The sequence below is a fragment of the Chaetodon trifascialis genome, chromosome 17, assembly GCF_039877785.1.
Source record: "Chaetodon trifascialis isolate fChaTrf1 chromosome 17, fChaTrf1.hap1, whole genome shotgun sequence".
Taxonomy (NCBI): domain Eukaryota; kingdom Metazoa; phylum Chordata; class Actinopteri; order Chaetodontiformes; family Chaetodontidae; genus Chaetodon; species Chaetodon trifascialis.
Genome location: NC_092072.1, coordinates 19742620 through 19756957, shown reverse-complemented (window position 1 = coordinate 19756957; position 14338 = coordinate 19742620). Strand labels below are relative to the sequence as shown.

Below are 14338 nucleotides of genomic sequence, written 5' to 3'. Positions count from 1 at the left end.
ACGAGGAAAAGTTGCAATTTTCATCAGTCTTTATTTTTACCCCAAGGAGGTTCCTTTATTTACAATGGTGTCCACATGCAAACACAAAGCTAACAATGAACACATCAATGGATGGTAGCTAAACGTTGAAATGGATACAGGATAATGAACATGCTAAGTGAATAATAAAATAGAAGAAATAAATACAATTGAGTGTTGAGTAGAATAAAATAAATATACACAAGAGTTATAAAAAGATAGGATTCCAGTATAGTTAAAAATATTTACAGCCAACTGAAACAAGATCTAAACAAGCTCAGCCACCATCTAAGACCTTATTCTTGTTGGTTAAAAAGGCCCTGATTAAAAACAGGAAAATTATTCTCCAAGCGGTCATTTTAAAGCCCCGTTGCACTTTCCTACATAAAAGCATGTCACTTAAAAAACTCCCAAGGGGTGAAAAGCTTGTCATTAAAGGCAAATGGACCCTTGTGAAATGTCGTGTAACTCAAAAACACACACAAATACGACTTTCATAATGAATCAATCTATTGATTCAGCATAATTTGTTGGAATTGTGATATTGATTTTCTGTCCAGTAGTACACTAAGCTTCAAATTTTGCATCTCTGAGGATAAGAGGAAGGTCTTAACCCACAACTTAACCCAGAGTTGATGTTGTACAAGGGTGGATGGCCCCGGGGCCCTCGACCTTCAGAGGACACAAAGGCCTCAGCAGCACTGTGCAATTAGTTTGTGCTCATTTGACAAACTGAATATTTGGAAGGGAATTTGTGCCACTGCAGCAGAACCTAAACTGAAATAACAGAGGCCATAGAAATTCAGATTTTACCTAAATGTTGCACATTAATACATTTATGTTCAATCACATTGCCAAAAACGAATTTATACATGCCAGACCTGGCGCGGGATAGGAGTACAGAACAGAAACAGTGGTTGGGTTCTGGTGGATATACTGTATATACAATGCACAGAGAGCAGGAGGAATGTGGGTCCACTGGGGGCATACATCTTATTATTGGCCCAGAGCCAATAATGGGTGAATCTTATAATTTAATCTAATAATTTGTCTCATCTTTGGTACAATTCAATGCTTCCTAAATGCTTATGTCGGGTATGCTTTAGACAAACTCCTCGTAATCTATGAACAGCGGGAAAAAAAGTCCATCACAATAAAAGAAGGGTGACATGTGCTGTGCTGTAGCATCACAAGTCAGAAAGCAGAGGGATAAAGATACATTGAGTGATTGATAAAAACAGAACAAGAAAAAAAAAAAATCAAGAATAAGACATAAACATAAAAATAAAGAGTATATACACCTTTCATCTATATGGATATGACCGGAATGGACTATTGCACAAGATAATTGCACCCAAATGTAAAAAACACACATGGATTGTAGCAAATAAATAAATGCAATTGAACAGAAACTGGATTGCAGAGATCACATTGGTTCTTAGCTCAACGCTGTGCTGTCTGCTATGAGTAACATGGTTATGAAAGGAAACACTGCCCCTCTGTGGATATTCGACAGAGCTACTGGACACTCTCACTGCAAAGCAGTCACCCTGCTGGAAAACAGGCTGAACAAGTTCAAGACATGTTTCAGGTGAAAACAAAAACACCTGATCCACTCAGAGACATGGCTGGATTATTGTTTAGGGGCTCCAGGGCAGACTGACCCCCTCCCCTTCCCCCTCCCTGTTCATTGTGTGTGAACACATCCCTGCCACCTCCCATCAAGTTCAGTGCACACAGCAGACGACAAACTGCAGTTTCATTCCACACCCAGAACCAAAACCAGCATAATAATACCTGGCACTCATTTGTGAAACACTACCCAACTTTATGAATGTATTTCAATTTTCATATTTAATTTCAGACTTTGCAACTGAATCCCCTCTCTACTAATTTGTGGCTGTTCTGTGGAGTGGACCATTATTCTGTGTAGTACCAAAGTCTTTTCTCAAATGTTAAAACCAGACAAACGAGCCTTCTACCTTAAAGGGCCACAGGATCAGCTAATAATGCAGGACTGTCTTGGCAGATATTGTGATTCAGTTTACATCAAATTCCCTTACGATTTCTAAAATTGAAAACCAAAAACCAATTAAAACACAACACCCTGGAGGTCTTTAGCTCTGACGCTGTTGCATGCGTTCTTGGTTTCTAATCCATGTCTTCAGTCTAGCGAATAGTGATGTTGACACCTCTCTTAAACATGAAAATAAAGTAAAGAAATAAATCACCAGATAACAACAGCATGAAATGCAGCACGGTAGAAAACTGCAGATCACAGTGAACATCAGGGCAATAATCAACTAAATAGTACTGAGGAAGGAAATGAAATTATTGAGCAAGTAAGTGCGGTTGGTAACAGGAAGTGTGTAAATATTTGTACGCGTGATAAATGGACAGAAAGAGGGTGTGACGGAGTGAAAACCTTTAGCTCTGTGGATCTATCACACACCATAAGTCTAAATTTAAAACTATGAAGCAAAAATGAGTTACTGGTTACGTGAAGGTTACACTTTCAGAGATCCCTCCAAACTAGAACCAAGAGTGCATTCAGCATCAAGAATGCGTCCTCTTAAATGGGGAGTTCAGATAAAATGATACACTGACTGAATATTTTGTGGATGAAAGATCAGAGTGACAGAAAAATCTCAATTTCACTGTTCAGTATGCTTAACAACTGAGCCTGTTTCACAGATTACACAGACCTACAATTTGACTCTAATACGTCACTAATCCAAATTACCATTGAGGATTTTCAAATGAGTCTCATCTATTTGTTTCATGCAAGTGTAGCTGTAATTTACCCAGTGTGCAAATGAGAGATGTAAACCTAACCCTGTAAGGTTCCTCTGATGAAATCCTGCCTCTGAAGTAAAACTTGTAGAGCCAAATTTAGTCATGGTGGACAAAGTGGACCACAGTTTTCTGGTGTCTTGTACACTGTGAACTAGTTTCTTGAAGGACAGGAAAGTCTGTTGATTCTTGCAAACACTGTCTAAGCAGCTGAAAAGCAGCTAGAAGTGTGAATAATCCACATTCTCAGCCCCGTGATGAAACTTGCTGTTTCTGGTATTCATTCAGTGAAATGCGCAGTCAGAGTGGGACGATCGTTCACATCTGCAGTGCTGCTTTCCCCCCTCTTCTTCTTGTCATCCTTCAGTATAAACACACACAAGTATGCTAACAAACGTGTACATTCTGTGTCTCATCTGTGACTCTAAGGACATTCTTTGAAAGCCTGTTTGTCCCAGTCTTAAAGGAGTGTTTTCAAAGACATGAGTCCTGTAAATCAAGCTGAAAACAAAGCAGTCACAGACACTGTGAACGTCTCAGCCTGCACTGTTGGAGACTGTAACATGCTGTCTTTCTCCACAGGTAAAACTGAGTCTGAGGAAACTGGAAGGTTTACATTCTCAAACCCAGTGGGTCTGTTCTGACTGTGGCTTCAGGCTACATGGCGATATAACAGCTATATCACCTGTCTTGACCCGAACCCAAACAACAAAAGAGACCTTTGGTGAACACCGGATTTGATAACATTCTGGAATACCGAAAGCTTTGGCAATGTGCTGGATCCATTTTGAATTTTTACACAATCTGGATTTGATTCAGCACAATTTCCTGAAATATCACAAAAGAACGGAAACCAGACACTAGGTGACCTACATCCCTTTGAAGAATCTTTTACAATATCTCAATCACCCTTTAAACAGTTCCACATTTTGTTAAATAAGCTTAATCACTTTCTTGCTTAGAGCCAGATGAGAAGATCACGGAAGCTGAGAATGGCTGTGCTTTCAATGATTTTTTTTTTTTAACAAGATGATCCACACATAATCACAAGAAAACAAAAGGTTTGTCAGAGATCAGGTGCCATGGCAGCATAGATGTCAGATCAAGGTGTTCATGATTGATCAATGCATCAACAGTTACAGTAACTTGCTGAAATATTTTCCTTCCATTATCACTCTCCAGCGGCTTTCAGCCGCTTGGAAATAAATCTATCATCTAATTAGCAGACGTTGGTGTGATCCATTTTCATTTTAGTACACATGACAGCCAGGGAAATTATCTGTGGTGTAAATGTTGGGTGAAGGTCGGGTCACAGTCAACAGGTGTCTGTAGGCTATGTGCAGATGCTGTGGGGGTCACTATGAACAGTGGGACAGGCTTGTTTCACAGCAAACCGGGCCACCTTAGAGTCCTTACCTCTGCCATTAAAATAGGCTTATTGGTGCAGCTGCTGGCTGAAGCACAGAAAAGTCATGTGATAAATTATCTCCAGAAATCAGCCTTTTGGCTTCTAGATAATGAGATAAATTAATAACGATAAAGAAACAATTAACAGAAGAATTCATTTGTGATGTGGAGGTAGAACATTGCATTCACTACTTTTCTCAGCTTCCCTGGAAGATTAATCCCACTTTCTGTACGATAAAGATGAAGCTGCAGTCCTGTGGTGGTCAGTTTATCTCAGCGAACAGACTTGAACCAGGGAGAAACAGCCAGGCTGGCTCTGTTTCAAGATGCTATGCCCTCAAAAATGGTTTAATTCACACAAGAAACAGTGTTAAAAGTTGTGGTTTTACAGAGGGTCAGGGGCCAGACTATTTCTTGGTACATCCAGACGAAGCTGGGCAAGCTGTTTCCCCCGTCTCCAGTCTTTATCGTGAGCAAAGCTAAACAAGCTGCCGCTGTAGCCTTATACTGTATTTACAGGACAGATATGAGAGCATATTTCCCAAAATATCAGAAGATTATTTGAATAGAAAAGTCCTAAATTCCACATTTCCTCTTTGACTGCAGGCTAATATGACTTCAGTCCAGTCTAGGCAGCATTAACTACATGCAACTTTCTTTTTCCCACTTGTGTTTAGTTATTCTAACCACCGTTTGCCTCAACTATTATTGCTAAAGTTTTACAAGGCATTAAGGTGGGAATAAGGGTTCTGTTGCTACCAGAATGTGCATATAATCAGATAAATAGTTTCATTAAAGTCTTTAACTTTTCCTTTTAAGCTCCACACCTGGATGAGCAGGCCTATATTAAGTTTGTTTGAGACGTTTAACTGTACACAGGGTCTGAGGGGGGAGAAAGCCTGAGCAGATAGTCACTGACAAAGAATGTTCCAGTAGTTCACACCCACACGGAGGGAGCCCTGCTCCACCTTCCCTCTCTCACAACTAATGTTTTTTAAGCGCTACCTCTACGTTGCACTAAAATAAAGTGAGTCGTGGATGACTCCTGAGATTGGAGGACGTTTTTTCGTTATGCCCTGTCAAGTTGAATACGCATTCTGCACATGAACACGTCAGATAACACTTTTCTGTACTGCTTAATCCTTTATCTGTTTTATTAGTACGGAATGGACGCGGTAAAGCCGCCTCATGTCCTTTATATTCTTTAAGAGAAAACCCTCTTCCTTCTCATGCTCCCGGTGTCTACAAATTACAAACACACCACGTTTTCCGGTGTTAGTTTTCAAAATAAAACACGTTTCATAACCAGGCACGCTTCACAGCGGTTAATTGTTGGCTGTATATACAAAGATAGGCTACATGTGCACAAGGCATACGCCAGTCTATGTGTCTACCTGTACAAATTACTAATTTATATGTAGAATTAGGGTTGAGACGTTTGATTTTTTTTAAATTATATTTGTCTTTTCCAATCTCAAATTTTTGTTTACTATATTTCACAAAGTCCAATCTGCATGTATTTATCCACACTAAACATATCATTTCTATCTGTAACTGCACACCATCAAATTATAATAATATAACATTTTCCTTATATTCGTCGTTAACATGTTACATTTTTTTTTATTCTTTTCTAACTCTACTGTGCTTTTATTATTATAGTAAAACTTCCGGCTGTGTTTTTAAGACGTTGGATAGCTTGACGCTGCCTTCTCACTTCAACGACTACAACGACTGAATCTGTTTAATATTTCTGTGGGCGTCGGGAGGAGGAGGAAGAAGTCATCTCAGCGGGACAAATCAAGGAAAGTGGAGGAAAACAGCAACCAGCACAAGGTGAGACATAGCTCAGGTGTCAGTTTGTGCGTGTTGAACAGTAAACAGGTATCATGCTAAAGTGATGCGCAGTTGTTCGGCTGGAAGAAGTTGTTTCAGACTGTGGCAGAACTTTTCTGAACTGCTCCCGGTTTGGTCCCGGACCTTGACAGCAGCATGCACAGGACTGATGCGCAGATCGACACGATTTGGTTTAATGACCCCAGATGAAGTCCGTTTGATGAGGGAATAATACCAGGGGCGGACACAGGAAAAATTGGCCGACCTATTCTTTTTTTCTCTTAAAGGCTTCAGGAGGCACGAAATTTAAAGGGGGGGGGGGGGGGGGGGGGGGGGGGTTTAAATTTCACCCACACCTGTCCTACCACTGCTACTTACACACATATACATACATATACACATACACATTCAAAACATACACACTTACATACATATATACATTTTTTTATTATATGTTATTATATATGTGTGTGTGTGTGGGGGGATACGTTGTGGGGACCTAAATCTGTTTGCAGTCACATTGTGTCGACTCACCTTCCTTATCGGGACAAAATGCAGGTCCCCATAGTGTGTAAATCATTATATCCCCAAAAGTGATGGAAACACACTTAGGCTGTTAGACTGGGTTAGGAAAAGTAACAGTAGGCTTCAATCTGTCCATAGTTATATGTAAAGCTCATTGATTAACACACGCCTTGTTTCATACTCAGACTGAAACTTACATTAACCATTTGTGGGTTTAGTTTGTTTGAGGAGTGCTGCAACAAGGTATTGCATTTTTTTGGCAAGATTGTATTTTGTGCATGTTTCATTTGCAAAAAAAAAATCCTTCTCAAACTTCAGAGAGCTAGGGCGTGACTGCCCTGTGGGTATGGGTCTCCTCCCCACCTTCACCCTCTGTAGACCAAGATGGCGATGGCCATCTTGTAATGCTTGTAATGCCACCCAGGCTTCAATACTGGAGTCCACAAAGCAATCGGCGACGGTGCTTGACGTCACTATTTTTGATACGGCTTATGTATGTACCATGATTATGATCACGCATAAACAAATGCTACATATGAAATGCTAAGCTACTTCCTATTAAGTCAACTGTACATGTTCAGGCCATACTGCTATGGAACAGGACAGCATTAAGCACCGAATCAGCCTAACTTTGCAGTTAATTTGATCTGTTATTTATTGTGTTATCTATCTATTCTGTATCTATCCGTTGTGAATTTCCCTTGGGGATGAATAAAGTATCTATCTATCTACCACCTGAATAAGGCCTGCTGGACTGCGTTTGGCAAGGGGACTCATTAAAAACTTGGTATTTCACTTGGGTGGCTGTTCTTTTTTTCAGTTTTCCTCTAATTTCTAAATTTGATCTTACACCTATGTACATGGAAATTGATAGTCTGCCTTATAAGCCCGTCTAGGTGGTTATGGAGGCAGTTTGCCTTCACAGCCTTTCGAGGATGCCCCTCTCATACCCAAACATAGTAGCACAATCTCCAAAGTTTATGAGCAGCAACATCTTTGGATATCATTTCATCATTTTTGAAATATTCCCAAATACATGCAGGACACATCTGCTTACTGACGATTCATGCTACAGTTTTTTTTATTTTGATTGATATATTTATATTTTTAGCATCAGATATTTTAAAATGGTTGAAAATATAATCTAACACAATTTCAAAAAATATTTTTTTCTTTTGATCTTGTCTGCAGGAACCACCCAGTGTCCATCACTCATCCACTGACCGTTATGGCGACGATTGTAATGGAGAGAATTGGCCGAGTGTTCATCAGCCTGCAGCAGATCAGGCAGGTTCCTCAGATGCTGACTGAGGCGGCACCCTCCATGCCCGGCACTGTAAGAGACACGGAGGTTCCCCACTACTTTCGGGAGCGCTACATCTGCACCGGCTACCGACCACTCAACCACAACTGGCGTTACTACTTCTTGTCTTTATTCCAGCGCCACAATGAGACCATTAACGTCTGGACTCACCTGCTGGCATTTTTAGTTTTTCTGGTTAAATTGCAGCAAATCACTGAGACCGTGGACTTTGTTAGTGATCCTCATTCGTGGCCCCTGTTGGTCCTCATCCTGTCCTCCTTGATCTACTCGGCATTCAGTGTCACAGCTCACCTCCTGGGGGGCAAGTCTGAGCTGTGTCACTATGCCTTCTTCTTTCTTGACTATGTTGGGGTAGCACAGTACCAGTACGGCAGTGCCATAGGTCACTTCTACTATGCTGTGGACGAGAGCTTGCACAGACACATGCGTGGGATCTTCATGCCCACTGCCACTGTTCTCAGCTGTCTGTCCTGCCTGGGATGCTGCTATGGCAAATACTGCAACCACAGCCTACCGACCTGGGTGCGTAAGATAGGCCAAGTGTTGCCCTCTGCACTCGCCTACCTCTGGGACAGCAGTCCTGTGGTTAAAAGACTCATGTTATGGTCTACAGCCAGCGATGACCCAGCTGTTATCTATCACTTTGGCCAGGTGGCTTTCTTTCTCAGCTGCGCCTTCTTCTTCACCTACCCGCTGCTAGAGCGCTGCTTCCCTGGGCGGTGCAATTTTGTGGGACAGAGCCATCAGATATTTCATGTCTTTCTATCTTGCTGCACCCTGTGTCAGATCCACGCCTGCCACCTCGACTTCGTGAGCCGAAGGAAACTGTACTCAGGTCTGCACGGCAGCGGCGAGGCTGCTCTCTTTGTGGGACTGTATGTGGTCACTTTGGTTGTATGTGCACTCATTGTTGCCGTCATGCTGAGGAAAGTTAAACAAGTGCTTGACTTCAAAACCAAATCCAAATAATAGATTAGATATTGGATCCTATGCAGAACATACATATATACATTCATGTGCCTTTCCTTCCAGACTTGCTGCTTTGAAAAGAAAGTGAACTAACTATATTTACTGCAGGTGTGTATTATTTACATGGCAGTTGAAGTAAGTAAGTGTAGATTAGAGGAGGGCTATGTAATGACTAATGCATCACCAAAGGTTGGTGCTTTTGTGAAAAAGGAAACAACCTAAATCAGATTCTCAAAACTAACATCACTGCCTACAGTATATGACCATTTATTGGATCACTGCTGATAAAAAAGATGACATGCACTTAAATTTGTTGAATTATCAAGTTGTTGGGATTTATTTCTTTAATTCTACAATACTGGACTAATATATGGAATAGCATCTATAGTGCGCAAGTATTTATTTTAGATATTTTTGTTACCGTTGGAATATTGTACCCAAACTAATTGATTTTTACATTTTTATTTTTTAAAAAAGTGATGTGGTTTAAAAAAAAGGTTTAAAGGTGAAACGCTGATGGATCAAAGCTTGTGACAACATTTTTCCGAGGCAAAAATCTACTTCATAATAGAAGGTCAGACACTATATTATATTTTGTTTATTTTATAATGCATTTTGATACAGCATACAGGGCCTTTGTTTTCCACATTCCACATGTTGCCATCAGACAATGGTGCAGTGTGCAGATTTGTCAGAAAGTAAAGCCTCTGGATTTAAGTTCCCATTTTCATGGGTTTATAGGGGTTGGATTTAAATCTGTGAAGACACGTTATGAGACGTTTTTTAAACCTCCTTGTTGGCATTGTTTTGCTCGCTAAACTGTCATCACTCGTTTAGATATAATTTAATGCACTGCCTTTAAACTGTATTTAAAAAAGATGGATTTTTTTACGAGAGACCTTATACGTAGTCATGTCTTAACTATATGGGTGTCTTATTTTAGATAAACAGTATATGTGCAGACTGTTTTGTACTGTGCACTGTGTGTCAGGATGTCAGCAGTGACTGTATTGTGTCTTACTGGACATCTTGTTTGAGGGAAATGGCTGTTAAATGAGTGTAAAGGTAAATAAGGTACAGTGATCATGCGTGGCTTTGGGAAATAATGATGCCGACTACTGACCAAGATGTAAAAGACAGCAGGATTGAGTTAAATAAACGTCCCTTCAGACTGAGCTGGTCTGGAGGCAGAAATAATCCTCTTTCTCTTTTAACCTTCTTTGAGTCTTATATGTAACATTGACTAATGATGTGACAGCTCATCTCCTGACATGTTGCTGCCCGCCAACTCAAATTGTCCTGTTGCTACTTTCACTACACACAACTACAAAATATCTATATACCTTAACAGACCTGTCTGAAAATGACTGTGAGGTGAATGGGGAGAATTGGGTCGTATCTGTCTGGAGTGGGCTGACCTTTGCATACTGTGCAAGGAACAGCAAACTTCCGATATGTTATCTTCATTGTTATCTCTAAAAGACATGTAGCTTACCTCTAAGCCAATAGAGTGTAGTGTAGGTTGCTAAACTGTATTTTCAGTGACAAAGTGGAGGTAAACGTTGAACTTCACTTATATTGTCTGATCTAGTGTCTGATCTCTACCTCCCATTTAATGTTTAACTGAAACTCCACTTTGGAATGGAGTTCTATCTTATAGTCCCTGTTGATCTGCTGTTATGAAAATGTTTGCTTTTCTTAATGCTCTTTTATTTTCTTGACATCAGCTTTCTTGCTATTGGCAGTTAAAAACAATGTCAACCAGTGATCCTGCCTGTGATGTCCCCAATCCACCTCATTTTTAGATATAGATATTTTATGTTCTTTACTTTTACTGCCAGTAACACAGCAGCAGCTCCTGCTTCCTAGACTGGGTATTTGTGGGTGGATGCAAGACTGTACGTATATTATTTCAACTGTGGTAATGTCACCATTAAAACAGAAAAGCCTTCACATGATGACATTTTCAAAACTGAATTTAGACTGAAGGATCTATCTGTCAATGCAGGTACTGTAATCATTTTTAGAAAAAAAAAAAAAAGAGTATACCATACAATCTTTTGATACCAAAAAGCATGTCAGAGCGAGTGGCTGTTTCTCAATGGATGTCTCTCAACGGTTAATTGGTCTCCATAGTAACCTGTTAAACAGTGTTCCTTCTAGCAGAACCTTAGCTGCTATTTGCATGCTGTAAAGACACTTCACACTGTGATTCTCTGTGTGTGTGTGTGTGTGTGTGTGTGTGTGTGTGTGTGATTTCTAAACTCAGACTAGCAACTAGCAGAAAGTGAATCAGTGCCTTATTGTACTGAGTCAACATAGAAAATAGGCCTGTAGGCAAGGAAACAGACTCTCTCTCTCTCTCTCTCTCTCACACACACACACACACACACACTTATATGTATGTTTGTGTGTGTGTGTATATATCTACTGGATAAGTAAGTTTCATTCTGCATCTTACCAATTAGGTGACTTGCTACCATGAAAAATGTACCTCAAGGATCCATTCAACACAACCGGTAAAAGAAGATTCCACGGTGGCAGCTGCTACCTCAGTCAACATATCTCATTCGTATCTCATACCTGGATTGCTTCGTACAATAGAGTGGTTCATCTCCATAGATATCAAGAACACCTGCATGTTCCTATTCACCCAGAACAATTGGCTCCTGGCTTTGTATTAAGTGGAATACAGGTGACCTTTATATTACTCTGTCTGCAGGGTATAAACCTCTGGGCCTGGATGTGGACGACCATCCTATTTGTGCTCTCTTCCAGAAAGCGGAAGCAAAACACATCCATGGTCAGCCTGCACATTTTGAGGCACTGCAGGTGTCTGGATTCTGCAGATGTTTGTAATTGTTATCAGGAAGACCAAGTAGACCTTTTGGACTCAGGCTACGTTTACACGGAAACGATCTGAACAGAAAACGCAAAAGTGGCGTTGCGTTCTCACTTTTTATTCTGCGTTAAAACAAGCGTTTTTGGGGGGAAATCTGCATACATACGCAAGCCTGTGACATAAACGCGTAGGTGACATGAGCAGATCCAGAGAATGTAAGGGACAGGCTCTGGCAGATCAGAGCACACTTTTGCGTTTTTACCCTTTACATGGGTACACAACTGTGGAGCGTTTTTAAGATTTCCACTCCGGAGGGGGGTTTCAATTTTGTGTTTTAGCCCCGCCTAAACATAAGGCACATCCGATAAAATATTTTCTTGTTTTCACACCCGAGCCTTGTCCTGTTAACTGGGCCTCAAACTGCACAACCTTTGCAGGAGAACCCAGTGCCCTATTGGGGATGGATACCCTCACAAACCTCTGACTGCAAGTCTTCTTTATGCATTCCCTCCAATGCCCCTGATAGCTTCCATGCCTCACAAGGTGAGACTGTCTCATCTCGGAGTCCTCCAGAGTTTCTTTGCAGTTCACAGTTCAGATTGGATCCCCTATCCCTGATGGATGGGAGGGTTTGGCATCCATCTCTGAGTCTGCTTCAGCTCAGGGTAGGACCTTCAGCCCTCAATTTGCAGAACTTTGGAGAGCACAAAGGCCACTTCCTACGTGAGGAGTGTATAGAGGCTGTTGGACTGTGGGCAGGAACAAGGGGTTAGACCACAATTCCTGCCTTTGCAGGACACACTGTGGTATCACTTTGAAGCTGGCTGGGCTGCCTTGACCTTAAACATTAGCCACATTGATGGAAGGCCAATTGGTGTGCATCATTGGGTGTTTCAGTATTTGTGTGGAGGCAGGAAGCTATGTCCCTTTGGGAAAAGGGGGCTCCAGTGTGGGACCTGCCATTGGTCCCACACATGTTGAACAGGTCACCCTTTTAATCAATCCAAAGGATGGACCAGGAAGTTCAGTTTAACTAATGTATCCATGTGTTGAAGGTGCTAAAATACTGCACAGGCGTTTTTTTTAATACTAAAACAGGTTTTGGAACTGGATAGTTATCAGGGCAGCCAATATTTGATTTTTCATCACAATGTTCACAAGGTAAACAGCTAAAATACCCGCTTGTTACAATTTGATCTACCATAAATGTGTGCTTTTATGGATATGATTGGCCAACACAATGCTTTGCAGGATGGCATTGTGTTGCGGTTTGGAAAAGGTTGAGCCAGGTTAGACTTGCCAGACCATGCATTTTGCTGGGGCCCTTTCTGCATCAAATGAATGAGGTGCTGCGTTTTTTCACGCAGGGCTGAAGTCAGCCTGGTCAGAGCAGCTGTTTGCCACATACATTTGGGGCAAGCACTGTGTAAACAAAAGCTTACTCATTGGGTGGTTGACACCATCAAACAGGTTTATTAGGCAGCAGGTACATCATTTCTTTTTTGTCTCATTTGTGAGTTAAAGTGCTGAACTGCAGGCTGTTTGAGTACCAACAGAGGCCTCGAACAGTCACAGCCTAAAACACATAGTCACAGGCCAGCGGTTGTGTTAAGGGGGTCAGAGTAAATGCATCATGAATAACTTCACTGCAGGCATTTTAATTCATATTGACTGTATTTTCTTTCATGTTATTTTTACTTTTTGTTTTATTTACTCTTCTGTAAATGTGTGTTTAAATGCTTTAAACACACAGTAGGTACACGGCATCTATCCCGTGTGAGTGAGTTTGTCATGGTCCTGCTGTACTTCTCTCTCATTGCTAGTGTTTCTGTTGTTTAGCCCTTTGTGTTTCTCGTTGGTTTGTCCTCTCTGTGTTTGTGTGTGTATGCCCAGGCGTGGAACTTATTTTCCTTCCTGCTGCCAATCAGCCTGCACACCTACAACCCATCCACTCATCAGCCTCCTCAAGTATATATTCCCTGGTACTACAGATCGTTCAGTTCAACAAAGTTCACCAACATGACAGCCAGGTTTAAGCATTGTTCAGTATTTTCAGGTTCGTCGAAACTCTGATTCAGCTCTCCAGACCTCCATCTCGACATATCATCAATAAATCTGCATTTAAACTATTGCCAGTTGTGTGTTGTGAGTTCTGCTATTGGGTCGAAAATGAGAGCAGCATCACAAGCCAAAAAAAAAGTTTTGCATTTAATATACATATATTTTTTAATTTATTTTGCATTTCCCTGATCCAGTAGGAATGTTGGTCCAGACCAGTTATGGTACCCTGCTGGTGTAAGGAAGCACACAGAAAGGAGTGATGATGTGACACTTCCTGCTCATTACTCCTCTTGAGAGGCAGAGCTTTGACAGTAGACAGCCACCGGCTGTGTGCACAGCTGAAGCTGCCCTGCCTGGCTGGTCTGGGTGAAGCTGTGGCTGTGTAAATGATTATTGCTTGGACTACGGCTGCATTTGTGTTTGAATCTATGATGCTATGGATATGACTACAGCAGCTGTACTGTGACTACCCTTTACTGCTCCTATTGGCAATTGCAAAGATATGGCAGAGCTGTTACCAGCATACTGCAGGAGTTCAGGAATATAGTCGTGTTACATCACAG

At 41.2% G+C, this 14338-nt stretch overlaps 1 protein-coding gene across 1 annotated transcript; it reads left to right on the top strand.

The window, feature by feature from the left end:
* Nucleotides 1–5934: 5934 nt before the first annotated feature.
* Nucleotides 5935–10325, top strand: paqr7a (progestin and adipoQ receptor family member VII, a). The gene is made up of 2 exons (XM_070984756.1): nt 5935–6054; nt 7771–10325. Exon 2 carries the CDS (start codon nt 7808–7810, stop codon nt 8870–8872), a length of 1065 nt encoding a protein of 354 aa, XP_070840857.1. The 5' UTR covers nt 5935–6054; nt 7771–7807; the 3' UTR covers nt 8873–10325.
* Nucleotides 10326–14338: the final 4013 nt, after the last annotated feature.

Coding starts and splice junctions, on each gene's coding strand:
- paqr7a (XM_070984756.1), top strand. CDS start 7,808: ATGGCGACGATTGTAATGGAGAGAATTGGCCGAGTGTTCATCAGCCTG.